This window comes from Gobius niger, assembly GCF_951799975.1.
Source record: "Gobius niger genome assembly, chromosome: 2".
Classification (NCBI taxonomy): domain Eukaryota; kingdom Metazoa; phylum Chordata; class Actinopteri; order Gobiiformes; family Gobiidae; genus Gobius; species Gobius niger.
Window position 1 is genome coordinate 42647597 of NC_136853.1, and position 20978 is coordinate 42668574.

Below are 20978 nucleotides of genomic sequence, written 5' to 3' on the forward strand. Positions count from 1 at the left end.
CCTTTTCATTTTTATTTAGTCTTATTTTTGTCGACTAAAATATCACTTTGACTAAAATTAAGACTGAACATTTTAGTCGAAGAAGAGAAGAAGAAATTAACACTGAAAGAAATTACCAGAATGCTCACTCCAGCCACTAGGGGGCTGCTTAAATAAAAAATAAAAGGAAAGAATTCCACACGTGTCCAGCAGAGGGCACTCACATGACGAGAGATCAGGATACAAACACATTGGCTTACAGTCCTGTCAGGCTCATTATTTTTCATTTATTGAAAAAAGTTTCCTCAATAGTATTTTCCCAATCAATACATTTTTTTTATTTTGGAGCTTTTGTTAAAGGGGCTAGATTCAAGTTGGCCATTGTATACTCACTACTGCTACCTCAGGTCATACATGTAACTGCAGCTTCTATATTAAGTTTGTGCATGACGGCACTTCGGACCCGAAGTAACAATTTTTGGAGTGAGTGCAGGATTTTAGAGGCAGTTGTGTTGAACAGGTCTGGGCTCATTCTACACCTAGGACATGGCTGGAACATGTAGGGGGAGGAAAATACATCATTTTAACATTTTTTAACTCTGTATAGTCCCTTTAATGGACCCCGGCAATACACTCCCCATGTATGTTTTGGCCCTCAGAGAAATTTACTTGGAGACCCCTGCTATCGCTTCACTTCCCAGAAACTGAAGGCAGCAGAGGTGCATTCAGTGCTATGATAGAAGTTAACGAGGATAAGAAGTTGAATAAGCTAAATAACGATGCACACACATGCGTTTCCTTGGCTTGATATGGCAAACTATTTTCAGAAAATAATTGTCCTACTAAATACCAGAATCAGATATTCAAAATACACAATTTATTGTAATGTACAATAGGATAAAGTTGCAGAATAAGTTCGAGTTATTGTCGGAACAGCCCTCCGACTCAATTCAGGCTTCTTATGTGGCCACTTATGAAAATTAATTACCCACCCTTGATCTAGATAGACTGAGAACACAACATTTTAAGCAATGATACATGAACTTTGGTTGTCGTCTGCTGCAGATGTGTTGCTTGAGTATGATGTTGATGGTGACGGTGTATAAGAAGGTGCAGGTGCCCTTGTTGGTGGGGCTGTTGGTTGTGGGGTGCTTCTAAACAAAGGGTGGGTAGTTGGTCTTTGCGCAGCGTAGCTACTTTGTGAATAGACATTGCTTTGGCCCGTCCGCCTGTACTGGAGCAGGTACTCGGGGTAGATCTGCTGCGCGTTAAACACCACAAAGATGGAGGGGTTGTTGACGTCGTTCACACAGCTGTCGAACAGGTTCACGTCTCCTCCGTCTTTAGAAGGAGGACGTCTGTACTCAGTGGAGCCTTGGGCGAATTCTCCGACCAAAACCCGGGACACAAACATAAAGCGCGGGTCGAAGTCGCCGGTGTAGTCGTGGGAGTACTTGGCGTCACGTGCAAAGTAACTTCCTGTAGTAAAGACATAGGATGCTTTGATTAGATCTAATATGTGGGTGTGAAAGTTAATTATGCAGAGTAAGCTTTCATCTAGATACTCCTGACCAAGATCAACACTCAAATCTGGTACACAGGAGCTCAACTACAGTCACCCATTGCTCCTGGCATTTAATACGAATTAGTCAAATGCAGAAAAGAAACTTGTACAGTACATTAAAACTAGTTGGGCTTTTCAGTCAAAAAAAGTGAGAAGATGTAAAACTAGTGATGGCATAAAAAACTCAAAACACTGCGTCGGAGCCTCTTTCAGTAACACCTGGTCACGTGACTGTCTCGAAAACTGCTTCATTCTGTGCGCTGCGTATCGTGTCTCAAAGCGTGTCATCGGCTCAGAGCGTCTCACTGAGCTGCCTTTAGCGGCGAGGCGCTAAACAACGGATGTTCCCTCGTCCATATAATGATGTTAATCATTAGTCATAGATAAATAAATGTGCTGTATTTCCCCCATTTCCCATTTAACTGCGTTCGTGTGGCGAGAGTGGCTGTGAGCCAGAATACATTTTGTATTTTCTTATTCATTACAAAGTCCTGCTTTTGAACAGATACAAAAGCAGGCCCCCTCCTGGAACCGCCACCTTAACGTGGTGGAGGGGTTTGAACACCTGAATGATCCTGGGGCTCTGTTGTTGGGGCTTCGTGCCCCTGGTAGGGTCTCTAATGGCAAACAGGTCCTAGGTGACGGGTCAGACAAAGAGCGGGTCAGAAGCTCCTTATGAGAGACCAACAGGCCCGGTTAGAACCATGAGGCCGTCCTTCTGTGGACCCACCACCTGCAGGAGGAGCCATAAGGGGCTGGTGCCATGTGATTTGGGCAGCTCCAACTGCTGCCCCCACGACCCGGCAACGGAAAAGTGGAAGAAGATGGATGGATAGATGGACAAAAGCAGGCGTGGAGCTGATCAGGTGAGGGAAACGTAAGGAACGACATCTACGGCAAATAGTGCCAAAATTAGCTGGTGGCTGAGGCCCCGCCCACTGGAGCTCCGTGAAGCACAGACCCACTTTACAAAGAAAATGACTCTTATTTATCGGCCTATGATTGATTTTATCATTCAAACATCAATATCAGGCTGCAAATAATAAAACTGCCACACGTCTGTTTGAAACTTCTCGTCCACATGATTGTGTTGGTGCTTCAGCCGTGTTTATGAGAAGTCGCGATAATAAAGTTTGTCCACAAGAGGTCAGTGTTCAAACTGAATGAAACAGCTCAGAGACTTCGAAGCATACCACACTTTCTTTGCTAGGAAAGCCACGAAGTGTTACAAGGCTTCACCTGCCCATCACTATGTAAAACACAAAATATTAACTAGTTCATATTGAAAACACCAAACAGAACCTTGCTCACCTTGGCCATAAACTGTCCCGTTGACTCCACAGACTCTCCAGTCAAAATTAGCCTCACAAATAGTATTCACGTATTTCGGGTCCGTCCCGTGGAAAAGCTTCTTCTCCAAAACGAGCTGTCCTCCATTTTTCATTTTCATGTGAGTTTTGCACCTGTGATAAAACAATAACGCCGTCTATTTCACACCCATCTGAACTGAAAAACTAAGCTTACAAATACATACTCACAGCTGAAAGGCCTCCCAGAGTGCTTTGTTCTGGACCCTCTGGATTTTAAGGATTTCAAAACCAGCCATGGTCCGACGAAAGAGATCTTGGATTTCTCTATACTCCCCAGAGGAGGACGGCAATGCTACAGTCTTGAAACCAACAAGTGAACAACAAAATAGATCACAAATAAGGGGATATGCTTTTATTTTTGTAACAGGAGACCCTTCTAAGCGTCAATATTGTATTTGAGTCTCATCTGGTTCACAACACATACAGAACCAGAACAATTGGGGGAACGATCAGCTTGTTTGGTGATTGTTCATCCTAGTTCTGACTATAACACACGTTTATACCTTATATCCAACAAGAGGGATCTGTGTTTTCTCCCAGTAGTCCGGTACAGCATTGGAGCGTTTTGGATGTTTCCTACAAAAGAAAACCGTAGTGATAATGATTTATATGTGACATGAGCCGAGCCAGGGCTGCACGGTTTTGACCAAAAGAAAAGTAAGAGCAATTTTTCTGACAGCTATTGCGTTTCGATTGCAGTTTCAACATACACATTTACGATTTATTTTTCATGCAATTGAACATTAAAGGAGAAAAAAATTACTTTTAAAACGGCAACTGCTGCCAACTAATTTCTGACATTTTAGCTTCATGCAGTCCCTTCATATGACCTTGCAATTGTTTTCTCCTTATTTATTTATTTAATCAATCGATCACACTTTTCTATGCATTTACTTTCATTTATCCAAGAGGCCATGGGAAATGAGAAAATAACAACAAAAATATTGTCTAGATATAGACAGAGCCACTGTGTCCGACTCAATATCGCTGTGGTATAGGAATATTTTGCAGCTTAAAGGAATAGGCCACCGTTTTTACATACTGAGATATGTTCTTACCTTAGCTTTGACGAGTTCTTTAGGACCTGTCTGATCTTCCCCCGTGCCTTCAGTCACGTAAACACAGCGCAGACGGCGTTAGCATTTAGCCTCTCCCTCTCTCCTCTATAGCTCCAAAACTGGTCAAGATAGAAGCTACCAAGCTCTTCCACGTTTTCCCTATTTAAATATGGTTACGTGAAGTGTTCCACTACAAAGTATAATTACACAAAATTAAACAATGTGGATTTTCTAAGCGGATAAAAGGGGGAACTATATTGTAAGGCGTAATAATACCAGGAGTAATTTGGCATCCGCACAGTAAATTGAAGATTATTGCGCAGTAAGGTGAAGATTACTGCGCGGATTTCTAACTACTCCTGGTATTATTACGCTTACAATATAGTTCCCCCTTTTATCCGCTTAGAAAATCCACATTGTTTAATTTTGTGTAATTATACTTTGTAGTGGAACACTTCACATAACCATATTTAAAGAGGGAAAGCGTGGAAGAGCTTGGTAGCTTCTATCTTGACCTGTTTTGGAGCTATAGAGGAGAGAGGGAGAGGCTAAATGCTAACGCCGTCTGCGCTGTGTTTACGTGACTGAAGGCACGGGGGAAGATCAGACAGGTCCTAAAGAACTCGTCAAAGCTAAGGTAAGAACATATCTCAGTATGTAAAAACGGTGGCCTATTCCTTTAAGGGAGAAAAAATTACTTTTAAAACGGCAACTGCTGCCAACTAATTTCTGACATTTTAGCTTCATGCAGTCCCTTCACATGACCTTGCAATTGTTTTCTCCTTATTTGTTTATTCAATTAATCACACTTTTCTATGCATTTACTTTCATTTTACTCCACTTTCATTTATCCAAGAGGCCACGGGAAATGAGAAAATAACAAAAAAATATTGTCTAGATGTGTTATCTAAACAAACAGAGCCACTGTGTCCGCCTCAGTATCGCTGTAATATAGGAATATTGTGCAGCTGAAGCAGTGCCTTCAGTGAATGAGCCGTACCTCTTGGTTTGGACCTCAGCTGCAGAGACAAATCGAGGACGTCTCCTCACCAGCCGCTTAGTGTTGTATTTCAGATTTGTTTGTATCATATCTGAGAAAATACAATTTATAATAATAATCATCACTATCATTATAACTAAATATCATTTTGAAGGTATTTTATTGAATGTATAGTAAACCTTGGAAGCTGAGTTCATATGAATGTGAACCAGCAGAAAACGTCATCACATCCTGGTCATTTTTCACATACCGCTCCTCCAGGTCTATACTGGTGATAGAGGCTAATCTATGCTCACTTGTCTGCAACACAACATACAAAGCAAAGATGAGAACAGCACGCTTCATAAAGGACACTGCGGTTACTATAGGAAAGGGTGTTTTTCAGAACTTGTTCTAGTATCTTGGTCAAGAATACTTAGTCAGGCTGTGGGATCGTTTTCAATTTGAATGGCTGCAATTAACAAACCTCAACAGCCTTTTCTCTGAGAAACACTCAATATATTCACTTTACGTGATCTTAGGGCTGGGCGACTTTGGAAAAAAAAATCTCAATTTTCAATTCAATGTTATTTTTTCATAATAAATTAAATACATCTCGCTAGGGCTGAGAGATATAGCGTTATCATATCGATATCGAGATATGAACATTCACAATATAAATATCGATAAAGCAAGCTATAAACAACATAGATTTTCATCAATAAAACTGCACTCTTTTGTATTATGTTTTTAATCTTCTGAAAAATGCTTGGTTTTCACAGAAGCTGTAGTTATATCGTATCATATCGATGTCGAGATATGTGGCATAAATATCGAGGGATGAAATGTTGTCTATATTGGATTTCAACCCTAAATATTCCTGATGATTGTGTCAAATGTGGTAAAGACAAGGGGACACTTTATCATTATATGTGGCAGTGTGAGGAAATTCAAATTTTGGAAGCAAATGTGTGCGCTCATTTCTGATTTAATTGAATGTAGAATGCCCTTAGATGGTAAACTCTGTATATTGCAAATCTTTCCAAATAGTTTCAAATGCAATACAAAAAACAAGAAACTTGTCAATTTTTGTTTGGTGCAGGTGAAATATGTTATTGCTTTGAAATGGAAGGACACAGAAAGACCTGGAGTGAAACAGTGGATTAAACTGATGAGCAGTAACTTAGCACTGGAGAAACTGACATACATGGCCAAAGGAAAACTGGAGGACTTTAAAGACATTTGGTGGCCCTTTCTACGCCTTGTAAAAGACTTTGATCCGTAGAAAATAATGTTGTTGTAATTGAGTGAAGGGTGGGTTTTAGGGTGGGGGGAGGGATTATCTTTTCTTTTCTTGTGTTTGTGTATGTGTGTGCTAAAATTGAAAATTTCAATAAACATATTTGTGAAAAAAAAAAAAAATGTTGTCTATATCGTTCAGCCCTACATTGCTGATTCATAAAACTAGATACATCTTTTATTCAAGCCTCAGCTCAACCAAAAAACAAGGCTTTCCTCCAGTTTCATTTAACAAAAGTCTTCCATCGTCTCATCCAAACTCCAAAACTAGATATTGTTTGTGTCAAAGAAATGTCTGTAAACCTGTCGATTATAAAGTCCTATGACGATTATTGAGATTGACCGAAGTAGAGATTGCGATCTCGATTAGATTTGGATTAATTGCCCAGCCCTATGTGACCTTCTTATGTATCAAGCTATCAAGCAGTGTTCTTTAAGATCAGCGTGTAAATTTCATGCTGACACCATGATTATTTGATACCTTTCAAATAATCTACTGGACTTGTTTAGAATGGACGATATGAACCGAATCCTGATTTTTAAAACAAATCTATTCGCTGTTGCTTGTCATGTCAGAAAATTAACCTTTTTCTCGATGTCAACGTGTATCTGGACGGAAGAACAACTTAAGGGGAGACACTACAGGCAAAACTCAATTTTTTCAGTTTTCAGGTTTTGGGTCAAATTGGTCTCTGAACATATAAGCTTTCACCCGGAAACAGAAAATATGCCCAATCATCACAATAACGTGTTTAAATATTGCGCTGATTCAATGTTCTCCCATAGACTTATATGGGAGAACGCAATTTCAAGGGCCTTTTTCTCAAAACACATCTTTCTGTCATTGTGGCGACGCTACGTCCACGTCAGTCGGACCTAAAGACTTCAAATTTTCCAGCCTTGGACTGAACAATATTTGGAAGATTTTTTCAGGGGGATTTTTTTATTATCTAATCCCTAAGCCCCATTTATTGAGTTTTGAATGTCAAAAAATGAGGCGAAAATTATTTTTTTTGCAAATTTTTCCACTAAAAAACAGCTTATTTTAAAACTAAACAAGAAATCCTAAATCCCCTCTGAAAAAGTCTTGGTAACTCATTTATTAATAAAATGAAACCATAAATTTGAACGTAGCTCCATCCATTATTCAGATCTCGTCGCCGAAAAGATGGGAAATTTGGGGCATCTTTAGGCATAAAACACCTTGTTCTTATATGAAAAGATAAAATAACAGAAAACTTGCAATGTATTTTTTTCTCATATTTATGCCAGTGATCGACAGCAAAAGTTTCAAATTGATATCTGTTAATATACATTTTTTCCCTATTCACCTGCAGTGTCTCGCCTTAATTTTTTCCTTCTTTCCTTTGTTTTTACTTACAATGGCTGCGTACTGGTACCACTTGCCGTACTCGTCCTCCCAATACCAGAGCCAGTCTGTGGTGTGGATGAAGTCAGGCTCTAACACAGAGTTAACAGTAGAGAGACGCCTCACTTCATCTGTTTTACATTTCATAGTGTCAAAATGCACTGGAGGACTTGTCGTGCTGCAGGACAAAAGGAAATGTCGAATTATTATCCCTATTTTACGAAGTCAGCCTGAAGCAACGGACAAAACATGCATGCTATAAGAGATGTACATACTGTCCAATGCATTTCAAATGGAGTATGGTCCCTAAACCAAAGATACCTGTAAGTGTTTTCAGGGTTGCAATAGTCATTCTCGATCTTCTCATTGTCAGCCATTGGAGTCCACTGGCCGTTCTGTTTGATCTCCCATCTGTACGGCAACTTGTCATGAGCTTTGAAACAGCGATCTGTGGAATGCAAAATCAATGACAAATTCAGACAAAACAACCCAGTAACTCCTCACAGACAATCGGCCAGTCACCTGCAGCCTCCGCCTCTCAACTAACTACCAATCGAGCCAAACTCAGCCGCCCCATCTCCAGCGCAGCAACAGAAGAACTATCATACAGTACTTTCAAGGGCTGGGTACCGTACAATACCAGTAGGGTATCGGAAAAAAGTTTAGGTACTACTGGTACCGATTTTTTTTTAAATGTCTTTAGAGACCAAGATTTGATTCCTGTTGGGTCCAAGGACAGTATTAGCGGAAGTTACTTGGATTTTGCAGCTAAAATAAATGATACAAATTTAAAAGAAATTGTTCTACATGGCAAACATTTTAGTATAGGTAAAATAGTATTGTTCAGGTATCGGTATCGAAAACAGAACAATGATGTTCATTTTTTCCATAAAACATCATTTTTTTAAACCCTTCATGGACTCGCTATATTTAACTGGGATGTTGACCGTACATCGCCCCAGCAGAGTTTCTCAGGTCCGCCGATCAAATGGTTCTGGACTTGCCCAGGTCCTGGTACAAACAGTGGGGTGATTGTACCTTTAGGGTTGCAGCGCCTAAACTATGGAACGGCCTGCCCTCAGTCTGCGTGTTCTCACTGATCAGTCTCTTTTTAGACCAGATTAAAGACTCATCTCTTCAAACTGGCTTTTAACACCTTTGTCCCCTCCTCGAACCCGCCACCTTAACGTGGTGGAGGGGTTTGAGTGCCCGAATGATCCTGGGGGCTCTGTTGTCGGGGACTTTGGGACCCTGGTGCCATGGGAGACCCTCCCAGGGCAAACAGGTCCTGGGTGACGGGTCAGACAAAGAAGAGCAGTTCAGAAGCCCCTCATGAGAGACCAACAGGCCCGGTTAGAATCGTGAGGCCGTCCTTCTGTGGACCCACCACCTGCTGGAGGAGCAATAAGGGGCTGGTGCAGTGTGACTTGGGCAGCTTCAATTGCTGCCCCCACGACCCGGAAAGGGAAAAGTGGAAGAAAATGGATGGATAAATTGTTTTATCTTTCAGTGAAGCGCTTTGGGCTTCCTTGTGGTGTTGTAAAGTGCTATATAAATAAACTTTGAGTGATTGATTGAAACTCAAGTATCGGAAAAGTACATGTATCGGGAAAGAAAATGTATCGTACCCAGCCCTAGTACATTTCCTTTATTGCTGACGCTCCCAGCTGGGTCTGGTCTGCTGGTAGTTCCCAGAGTACGGACTAAATATGGCAAAGCTCTTAGTCTTCTACGCTTCCCATTTATGGAACTCAACTGCCTGAAAATCGTCATCTTTAGGTCTCAATTGGTGTTTTAATGTCAAAATTTAAGATGTATCTTCTTTTTTAAACACAACTTATAATTAGTTACTTATTGATATGTAATTATTGATTATTGAAATGTTTATCTTTCTTCTTTTGTAGGTTGGAAATATAAATAACTGTCATTTCGGAGCCACACACAATGTGAAAAAAAAGACTTGAAAAACACTTGTCCGCTTCTCACTTACCCTCATGTATACAGTGCCCCTTGATAAAGAACATGCAGATCTCAGTTTTATCTATGAGAGGGAGAAAAACATACAAATTACGCTACATTTTTGAAACGTATTTTCAACAATGCAGTACAGACTTCAGCGTTACCCCTTTGCCTCCTTTGCGGTTGACTGTTCCCCCAATCTGCAGCGCCCGCATTACTGGCAGGAGGATCTTGGCTTCTTTCTGCTTCGATATCGTCAAGGTTTTCTGCAGCTTGTAAGTCACAATCCGAGGGTGTTTTTTGAGCCTTACTGGCACCACTACCCCTGTTCCCTCTACTACCTCTGCCCCCTCTCCAGTTGCCCCTACCTCTTCTATTACCCCTGAATCCTCCCCTCTCCGGCCCGTAGCCACCTCTCATGCCTCTACTATGGCCTGCACTAACGCTGCTTGAATCTGAATCATCATCATCGGGTAATGTTTCCTCGGTTTCTCGGTGCTGCGTTCTGCCCGTTTTGCCCCCGTGGGCCCCTCTATGCCCCCGGCCTCCTCTGCCCCGACGACCGCTCTTCCCGCGGCCACTTTGTCTCGAGCAGCTGCTGGAGTCTGAATCGCACCCGTCCGCCGCCGCCTCGGACTCATTGTTATCGGGATTCGAAGCCGCTTTCTCTCGGTCGGCCTGCCGCAGCGCCCGTTTGTTGGCGTAGACGGACTTTAAGGCCTTCATGAGATGCTCCGGGATGCGCTTGTCCTGCAGCACTTTGAGCGGCTGTGGGGCGGAGAAGTCGTGCGTCCTGGGGCAGTTGCAGTCGTGGCACAGGTGGCGCTCGCAGATGTGCAGGCGCGGGCACTCGTCCTGGCAGCCGCCGCGGGAGTTGTACTTATAGCAGATCTTTAGGAAGACAAAGGGGTTGAAAGGGAAAGGTTAAGTATGAGAACAGAGATAATCCATAATGCGCTTCCTCATGCCTTTGCCCCACTATTTTTAAACAAAAAAACTACTTTTCATTGCTCTTGCAAACACGACCTAAAGCAAAATGTGGGCGCCAAGTTCAGTTTAATTCATGTGTGCAGTATTTGTATTTGGTCATCATATTTACATCATTGTTAAGTGATTTAAGGCGAGACACTGCAGGTGAATAGGGAAAAAAAATTAATGTAGAGATATCAATTTGAAACTTTTGCTGAACATTACAGATATAAATATGAGAAAAAAATGTATTGCATTTTTCTGTCATTTTATGATTTCAAATAAGGCATTTTGAGCATTAAAATGGCCAAAATTGCCTATATTTTGGGCAACAAAATCAAAATAATGAATTGAGCCTGATTAAATGTTATGGTTTTATTTTATTGACATATTAGTAACTAAGATTTTTTCAGAGGGGATTTTGGATATTTTGTTTAGTTTTTCAATAAACTAATCATCAGGGAAAAAATCTGTAAAAACTCAAATTCCGCCTGTTTTTTTGGTTTCAAAGCTGAATAAATCAGGCTAGGAATTAGATATTAAAAAATCCCTCTGAAAAAACCTTCAAAATATTGTTAGGTCTCAGACTGTAAAGTTTGGAGTCTGTGGGAGCTTCTATAAGGGCTCAGGCTCTGCCCGAGTGCGGCTTCTCTCATTCAGAGAAAACCAGCCCTGAAGTTTTGTAGCGAGTGCTCATGCTCGGCCCGTTCTTCGACTCTTCCGCACCAGCGTCTCGTAGGAGGAAAAACACCATATTTGGGTGAAAGCGTCATCACGGGGCCCCTTAGCAGGACACGTGGATGTAAAATCTGTCAATATTTATGAATGAAAACCCGCTTGAAAGACGGCGTTTCTACGCGGCGCAGCAGCTACTTCCGGGTTGCCCCCACCTCGCAGACAAAACATCATAAAATAAACATCATGCGGGTGAGTTTTGTCATTTTTATATCTGACATGAAAACTAAGATGTAAAGGGAGGAAAATAGATAAAAATCTCCACTTCGACCACTGCGTGAAAAATCAATACTTTCACCTGCCGTGTCTCGCCTTAATAGGTTAATTTGTAGTGGAAAAATAGGGTAACATTATTTTATTGCATTCATGTTAATGCGGTACGGTAGCGCAGTGGTTTGCCCTCGTGCTTCACAGCTAGAAGGTTCCGGGTTCGATTCCCACGAATGGGGGGACGGCAGATGGAAATTAGCCCAAGGCTATAATCCGGTGTGGCGTGTTTACATGCATGAGACCCATGTATGTTCATTAAAGGAATAGGCCGTTTTTACATACTGAGATATGTTCTTATCTTAGCTTAGACGAGTTCATTTGTAGCTGTCTCGTCTTCACGTGTGAACTCAGACACAGCACAGACGGTGTCAGCATTTAGCCTCTATGGTTACGTGAAGTGTTACATGATCCAAGTATAGCTACAGAAAACTTAACAATGTGGATTTTCTAAGTGGATAAAAAATGGAACTATTGTAAGGCGTAATAATACCAGAAGTTCTTCAGCATACTACTACTACTTGTTCTGGGCCAGCAGGATTCAACAGTGTTGATACAGGTCACTAAAGCTGACCATCAAAGATGGAATGGACAAATAGTGTTCCTGCCATACTCACGGGAGGCAGCAGTGTGTTGTTGCTCTGCAGCAGGAGCAGGCACAGCTCAGTCCTGCTCAGTGCGTCCAGGCCAAACTCCCTGAGCACCTCCATGTTGTAGTCCGACTGCAGATCATGGGAGAAACTGCACCCTCTCCTGGAACAATGAAAAGCAGTGGATAGTAGTTGAACTATCCAGTTGAAAGGTTATAAAAAGGTTTGTGGCTGCTTGTTATAAGGGCTATTATAAGGTCAAGTAAACTGTGATTGTGGCACTGCCTAGATTGTGATTGGTAGGAGGTAGGAGGTGATTGGCGGTTATTATGGCAGCCATGTCTCTATAGTGTGCCCCTGGGCAGGTGTGGCAACCTCTGTAAAGGGCTTTCATGAATTTGTAACTAGGCCTTCATACAGTCTCAATGTTGCTATTTGAATGTTGGTCTCGCTGTCGTCCGTTCCTACCGCTTCAGCCTGCTTAAGTTATTTGCATGTACTCCAGTTTCCCCACCACTAAAAACATACCTACCACAAAAATAGGTTCTTTAACACTTTAAACACTTTTCTGCCTTTTTGCACACCCTGAGTGTTTCTAAGAGCTGAATGTAACAAGTAAATTCCTCCATTGTGAGATCAATCAAGTCTTATCTTATCTTATCTTATTTTATCTTATCTTATCTTATCTTATCTTATCTTATCTTAACTTATCTTATCTTATCTTATCTTATCTTATCATCTGGGGCCAGGACTCCCCTAAATAAATAAATAAATAAAGATACAGCATATTTTTTACCAAATATTGCACAATTTTTTGTAAATAACAACATCCCTCAAATATCATGGAAAAAGTCACAAACAATTGTTTAAATGCTTTAAATACTATCAAACATTGGTTTATGAAGTGTCATGACTTTCTGATAGAGTTGGCTCTGAGCTTAGGTGTCCCACATTAGGCAGTGCGCACGTGCACACTCCGGGACAATCCTCCATGTATGTTTTGGATAAATATTCAAATACATACATGAGTCTGTGCCGTCATTCGATTATTCATTTTTATTTTTATTTGTTTTTAACTTTTATTATTTTCTGTATTCATTCAAATACGAATGAAAAAGGTACCGTGTAAAGACCTCACTAAGTGCAATGCACATCTCAGAGAAAATAAATAAAAAGAACATGGGGCATGTTATAGATTGTATAAATGGCATTCACATTACCATTCACACAGCCGTGTCGGAAAGGGTCAGAGGTTCTTAAAGAGACAGAGGCCTATTTCAAGACATTCACTACAGCCATTTTGAGAGAGCAATTTTATACAAGGCAGTTATTCTAATTTACTGCATTTACAGACCAACAGAAGGTTTGGTCATCATTGTAGTGTGATATAGACTGGTGCTATGTGACTGAAAAAAGCAGAATACCCCCTCTTTAAGAGAATTATGTTGTTAAGACCAAAAACATTATGATTATTGCGAAAAATACCCTATTTTATATCATTAATTGTTAGATTGATAATCTGAATTCAGGTCCAGCCAAAACCTTTGGACAAACAAACTCAAACAAAAAAGATGATCTAAATCTTCTGGTTCACTTTCACAAAAGCTACAGTTTCCTACATCCATTTTAAATCTGTTTGATTATTCTTATTTTACTTATTGGTATTTTTACTTCCGGAACACATGGTGAGCGAGACCGTCTTGTCACGTGATGTCACAGTCACATCAACTCATGTCCTTTGATCCTACTTTTCTTGATAAAAATGCCATTTCAGGAGTGTAACATTATGAAGACTGGATTATTACTACATCAAGTCATGATAAAAACCTCGTCTTTTGCACACACCTGAGAGGGCTTTAACACAGAGACAGAGGACAAGGTTTTAATAGAGAGTTTACCTGTAAGGGCAAGACTCGCTGAAGAGGAAGGACAGACAAAGGTGCAGCCGCCCGCAGGAGCCCGGACACTCCTTCGCCCTGCAGACGGTCACCGGGCTCTGGACCACCACCCGCGGCTTCCCCGTGAACACACACGAAACGAACTTGTCATTCTTGCACAGAATGTCCGTCAGCAGCGCGTAGTCGCACAAATTATACACCAGCTCCTCGGTGTCCACAGATCCTTGGTTGTTCAGAATAAACTTCAGTATCTCCGACTCCATCATGAACCGCACCAGAGCGAGTGTGAACCATATGCGTCTGCCTGACTGTGGCTTAGGATAAACAAACATGGAGGGAGAGGGATGTTTTATGACGAAAGGAAATCGAAACTTAGGCTCTCAGGAATTTCCTTATGTAATACACATGTTCCCCACGAGAGGGAGCCATCACGCAACAAGGCCGAGTAACATAAGAGCTTGGTTTATTTGCGCTTTTCTGGGCACTCAAAAGACACACACAAATACAATAATACAATCGACTGTGGTCTATCTGTAATAGTCTACAGTCCACAGATGTATTTGATATAACTTGGATTATTATTATTATTATTCAACTATACTTTAAAGCAGGGGTGCCCACACTTTTTGCCTCCGAGGGCCAGAATGAAAAGGTGCCTGTGAGTGGCGGGTCAAACACAGCGATGTCAAGCGTGAAACACATATAACTGCAAATAATAATAGTTACTTTATTTTATTTTTCGGTAGCCCATAAATTTGCACATGATTCTATCAATGCAAATAACATGCTTGATTAAAAGAAATGTTAAAGAGGGGGTATTATTAACTGCTCAAAACCCACCTGTTTCAGCTCACTTACAACCAACAATAGCTCTGCCATCTTTGTTTGTCTGTCTCACTTGTAAAGCGTCTTTGTGTCTCCTGAAAAGCGCTATATAAGACCTATGTATTATTATTATTATTATTATTATTATTATTATTATGCTTTTTTCAATCCCATAGCACCTATATCACACTACAATGATGACCAAACCTTCTGTTGGTCTGTAAATGCAGTAAATTAGAATAACTGCCTTGTATAAAATTGCTCTCTCAAAATGGCTGTAGTGAATGTCTTGAAATAGGCCTCTGTCTCTTTAAGAACCGCTGAGCCTTTCCGACACGCCCCCTCCACACGCTGTCTGTGGCATCAGTGGGGAGGGGGTTCTGCTGAGGAGCAGTGGTTGGTTACTCGGCTGGTGACGAAAGCTCGAAGGCGTCTCCAGGAGGTGGGGGCGTTCCTAGGAGGACTCAGGCAAACCTATCCCTAAAATGGCCGCCATCAGAGTTTTTACAGATTACTCAAAAATACGTGAATGTGCCAAGGCAACACTTCAGGCATGTTTTTAATGAGGGAATGACATAATAACATGATGTGAAGCTTGAAAAAGTCGATTTTGCATAATACCCCCCTTTAACTACGGCAAAAGCCTAGTTTTTGTAGAACAAAATCAACAATGTAAACAACACCTGTATCTATAGTAGGCTACCTATAGTGACTTTACCTCATTCATTTAACTCAAAGAAAATGCCATAGATCATTTTGAAAGTGTCAGTTCAGCATCAATTGTTTTACAAGTCAATTTTAACACGTACCTTTGCTGGAAAGTTGGAAAACTGTGAAAGTTGATGCTACAACGCTCTGTGATTGATAAACACCAAGACACAACAGTGTTTCCTTAACTCTGCGAAAGGAGTGAAACAGCGCCCCCAATTTGACGCTGGTGGCCAAACAGTGTACTGCATCCCTATTTACCAAAGTAAGTCACCCACTTTGGGCATCCCTGCTTTAAAGATTCTTCAACTATGCTTTAAAGATCCATAGCATATGATTAGAGACATGAATTTCAAAAAATAAGGACAACTTACATGAGTTCAGATCCTAAAATAACAACTTGCTCTTTTTTTTCTATCCAAAGTTGTAATATATGCAATACATAAAGGATAGAATCTGAGACACTCTGATTTATAATAGAATCATGTATTTAATTAATTAACTTCAGGGTTTTAGTTCAAGCCACACCGCGTAGCATTTCACCCAAAATGTAGAATAAAGTACAAGCATTTATTTTACATTACATACATATATTTTTAGAGTTTAAAATACTCAAAAATTCAACGTGCTGTGAGGGCATCGGCTCTCCTCAGACCTGACTGTAACTTTACTGGGAGCTGGACGTCTCCAGCTCGTCTCCATGGAGATGTCCACTAAAGTCGGCCAAATATGAGATTTAAAGAGGTGAAGACCAGAACCCAGTCCATTCTTTGATTAACCAATGCACAAAATAAATAGCAATTTTCTGCGTTAAGCTGAACATTAGGAGGATGTTTTGTATCGCCGGCAATGATATCATCCAAAATGTTGCGCAGTGTGCCTTTAAGTTTTATTTATATGTTACCTAACTTGCTTCTTAAACCTATAAACAAAAAATATATAATTATACACTGTTGAACAAAACAGGAATTAAAGAAAGAAAATCTCTTCAAAACAACAAAGCTCCTGATCTCCACTTCTTTGCATATGAGGCCTGATAGAAAGACTGAATGTAACAAAGTAAAAAGTACAAATTATAGGTACTTCTGCTTAGTACTTTTTTCTTTTACTTCACTACATTTTAGAGCCTGTATCTGTACTTTCTATTCCACTACATTTTTAAATTGGGTTAAAAGTAAAAGTATTTTATTTTCAAAGTGACCTCTCGACCATGAACTGGTTTAGTCTCAGTTTAGACTTGGTTTAGTGGTTTACTCCTTAAGACCTTGTTTAGATCTGGTTTAGACCCGGTTTAGTCCAGGTTTAGACCAGGTTTAGTTCCTGATTTATAACCTGAGTTAGTGGTTTACTCATTTAGACCTGGTTGTATTCAAATGATTTTTTTTAAATCCTCCACACTTAAATACTTTTACATTTTATAATCCATACTTTTATACTTTTACTTAAGTAAAAATTGCATTAGGTACTTTTACTTTTGCTTTAGTACATTATTGGTCCTTGGGCATTTGTCCTGGATTATTTCACTTGCTCTGAGATGTTTCTGACTCGTTTCGATACATTTCGTATTATTTCAGGTCATTTTCTTTGCCAATGGGGTTAGAAGATTGGTCTTTTCTCATTGGCAATTTTACTTTCTTATTTCAAGTGAGATTTACCCTAGAACTGGTCTGAAATGTCCTCAAGCAAGCAAAGTAAACTTGGTCCGATCAGGAAAAGTGTCTAAATGGGTGAAAACCGACAAAAACAAGATACATTTCCTCAATTCAAGTCATTTAAAGCAGTACTAAGTAACTCTTCCCCCTAGAGGCCATAAGCGCAACTGCGGGTGTAGTAGAAAGTTACGATTTTTTAACTTATTAATTGTCTTGGAGAGTAAATACTACGCCGACAGTAAAGGCGAAGGGAGGGAGGGTTACGGTGCATCCAATTATACGATGGAAATATTTTTTTTCACTCAAACTTTGCTGTAAATACTGTTTAAAGTGACGTTAGCCCGCAGTTAGCTTTGCCCGTTAGCATGTTAGCTTCTTCTTCGTGATTCCATTAGTGTGTATTGCTTTCTCCGCACCGGTGGCAGTCAAGTTGCAAACATGGCTTTCTGGTCAGAGACACCAGGGGGAGATGAAAGACCCTCCAATCATCCCATAAACACTTGTATTACCCCCACAGGGACTACGGGAAGTATTATTAAGGTAAACACGTTACTTAGTACTGCTTTAAGCCAATGCTCAATATTTACTTTTTGTAGTGTATGCTTATGCAATAACACATGTTTTTTTTTTCTTGTTTGCCGTTTCTGCGGCCGTAGCAGATCCCGTTGTTGATCCCGTTGTTGATCCCGTTGTTGATCCCGTTGTTGATCCCGTAGCAGATCCGGATGCTCCTGGGAATGACACCACTGCATATCCAAATGGTGAGGCTGATTTGAACGTTGCAGTTGGCATGTTTGTGGATGCAGATCTTTCGAGTCTTCTGGTCTCTCGTTGAGATTTTGCCTCCGTTACTGGTGATGTCATTTCTGATTTCGTTTGTGCAATCGTGGTTTGAGAAGACAGGGATGGAAATTGTCCTGGCCTGTTACCAGCAGTTGTTGTAGCGAAGGAACCTCGTGAAATTGCTGCAGATTTAGTCGCTGGTGAAAGTGTGAATTGTGCTGCAGATGTTGGGGTTCTCACTTGTGATTTTGATTCAGCTTCGACTTTGGATCTAGTTGAAGACCTAGTTGATGAATGTGTTCCAGATGCAAACGGTGATGCTGCAGCTTTAGACTCTGCAGTTGATGATGACGAATTTGATTTCGATGTTGATAAGGCAGTCGGTGAATTTGTTTCAGGTACGAACCGTAAACTTGCAGATTTGGTCAATGCAGGTCTAGCTTTTGCGATCGTGGTTGAGGAATGTGACGTTGATGTCGCTGCACTTGATGTTGCGGCCATCGTTGTCAATGCTACTCGAGATTCTGCGGCGGATTTAGTCGCTGCGTGTGTTTTCTGTGGAGTTGGGGAAACAAACTGTGATGTTGTGGCAGTCCGTAACGAATCTGACGGTAAATCCAGGGAAAAAGGACTTGATGGTCGAGTCGTTGCTTCTGCTGATGTGACCTGTGGCGTTGTCGGTGTCGCCGTTTTCTTAGCTTTGGCGGTCGCGATTTCAAATGCAGTTGTCGTTTGTGGAGTTGTGAGAGTAAAATGGGATTCTGCGGCCGACGGTTTTGAATTTGAAGGTGAAAAATCTGTCAAAATGGGGTTGGATGATTTCGTCGCGCCTGTGCAGAGCTGTGGCGTTGTCGGTGTCGCCGTTTTCTTAGCTTTAGCGATTTCAATTGCAGTTGTCGTTTGTGGAGTCGTGAGAGTAAAATGGGATTCTGCGGTCGACGGTTTTGAATTTGAAGGTGAAAAATCTTTCAAAAAGGAGTTGGATGGTCTTGTCTCGCCTGTGCAGAGCTGTGGCGTTGCCGGTGTTGCCGTTTTCTTAGCTTTAGCGATTTCAATTGCAGTTGTCGTTTGTGGAGTCGTGAGAGTAAAATGGGATTCTGCGGTCGACGGTTTTGAATTTGAAGGTGAAAAATCTGTCAACAAGGGGTTGGATGATCTCGTCGCGCCTGTGCAGAGCTGTGGTGTTGTATCCACTTTACTTGCTGTTCTCGTGACATCAAATACAGCCTTGGTTTGCGGAGTTGCCCGTGTCATTTGTGTTGTTAAAAATGCTGAATCGGGATAACATTTGGGCAAAGTAGATTGCGAATTGCACGGAAAAGTTATGGGAGATGCCAGTTGTGCTTTACTCGATGGTGTTGGAAGTGTATCTAGTGCTTCTGGGGAACAAGTGGTTTGTAAAGTTGGGGATGTAACTTGCGACTTTGTTTCAGACATATTGGCCAGTGTTGTGTTGCATTGTGGAGTTGTTGTAGATGTAGTTGCTCGTACTGCCAGTTGGTTGGATGATTTTGTTGCTGATGTGGGCGTGGATTTAAATGCAGAAGTGGTTTCAGGGGCAGGGAGTGTAAATGCCAATTGGGATCCCGGTGATGAAAACGCATGAGTTGAGTTGGCAGGAACAGGCGATGTGAGACGTAGTGTTTTCAGTGTTGTTGCTAGCGTCGTCTGTCGTGAGGAAGTTGAAAATGCATTTGTCTTGGTTGGAAATACTGATGAGTAATGCATGTGTCCTGTTTGCGGGATCTGTGTTTGATCCCAGTGTCCCAGTACAGCAAAAGTGGAGCGCGTTGACCGGGTCCTATAATAGGAAACAGAGGTTATAAAAACATACAATGGGTTCAGAGAATTTCAGACCTGTTTTATTTGTTATTTCATTGGAAACAATCTGGTCATATGATTTCATTTTTCCATTGGTATTTGCACAAATTGTACAAGGATTACAATGATACAGTGAAAAGTGGAAAGAAAAAGTAGCAATGTACAGTACATATCAAAAAAGATATTTCTTAACCTCTTAACTCCCTGAACCGAGAGGATCTTTTTCCTCACGTCATCAGATTTTTTTTTTTCCATCATTTTTTTGTTGGGTATTCAACTCATTTTTGTAATTTTTTTTGTCACATTTTTGTCATTTTTTCGTCACATATTTTGGTAAATTTTTCATCAATTTTTTGTAATTTTTTTGTCACATTTTTGTAATTTTTTGTAATTTTTTTGTGAAATTTTATCAATTTTTTTGTTATTTTTTGTCACATTTTTTCGTCACATTTTTTCGTCAATTTTTTAATCAATTTTTTTGTCACATTTTGGTCACTTTTTTGTCACATTTTTGAATTTTATTTTTTTTTCATCATTTTTTTGTTGGGTATTCAACTCATTTTTGTAACTTTTTTGTCATTTTTTTGTCGTTTTTTTCGGCCATTTTTGTACATTTTTTGTCACATTTTTGTCTTTTTTTCGGCCATTTTTTCGTCAATTTTTTATCATTTTTTAGTAATTTTTTTGTCACATTTTTGTCACTTTTTTGTCACATTTTTGTAATTTTTTTGTAAAATTTTGTCAATTTTTTGTTATTTTTGGTCACATTTTTGTCATTTTTTCGTCCATTTTTCCGTCAATTTTTTTATCAATTTTTTTTCATTTTTTTTGTCACATTTTTGTAATTTTTTTTGTCAAATTTTGTCAATTTTTTGTCATTTTTTCATACATTTTTTGTCAATTTCTTGTGACATTTTTGCCACTTTTTCATAAATTTTTCGTCACTTTTTTGCCAATGTTTTCTCACTTTTTTGTCACATTTCCATCATTGTTTTCGTCTCAGTTTTGTTGCTATTTTCACAGCTTTTTTCCAGAAGCTTTTGGACTGGGGTAAAGCCAAGCTGGAGAAAACGTGCTCGGTTCAGGTGGGAGTTAAGGGGTTAATAACAATAATACTATTCATGTAGTTTTAAAAGGTGGTGCCCAGACCCGG

At 40.3% G+C, this 20978-nt stretch overlaps 1 protein-coding gene across 1 annotated transcript; it reads right to left on the reverse strand.

The window, feature by feature from the left end:
- Positions 1 to 974: 974 nt before the first annotated feature.
- LOC306959940 (protein mono-ADP-ribosyltransferase PARP12-like) lies at positions 975 to 14373 on the reverse strand. The gene is made up of 11 exons (XM_079552195.1): positions 14037 to 14373; positions 12166 to 12301; positions 9742 to 10468; positions 9609 to 9659; positions 7940 to 8066; positions 7631 to 7796; positions 5151 to 5271; positions 4952 to 5062; positions 3082 to 3289; positions 2855 to 3006; positions 975 to 1458 (listed from the first exon to the last, which is right to left on the reverse strand). Exons 1-11 carry the CDS (start codon positions 14366 to 14368, stop codon positions 1004 to 1006), a joined length of 2586 nt encoding a protein of 861 aa, XP_079408321.1. The 5' UTR covers positions 14369 to 14373; the 3' UTR covers positions 975 to 1003.
- Between the last annotated feature and the right edge of the window lie 6605 nt (positions 14374 to 20978).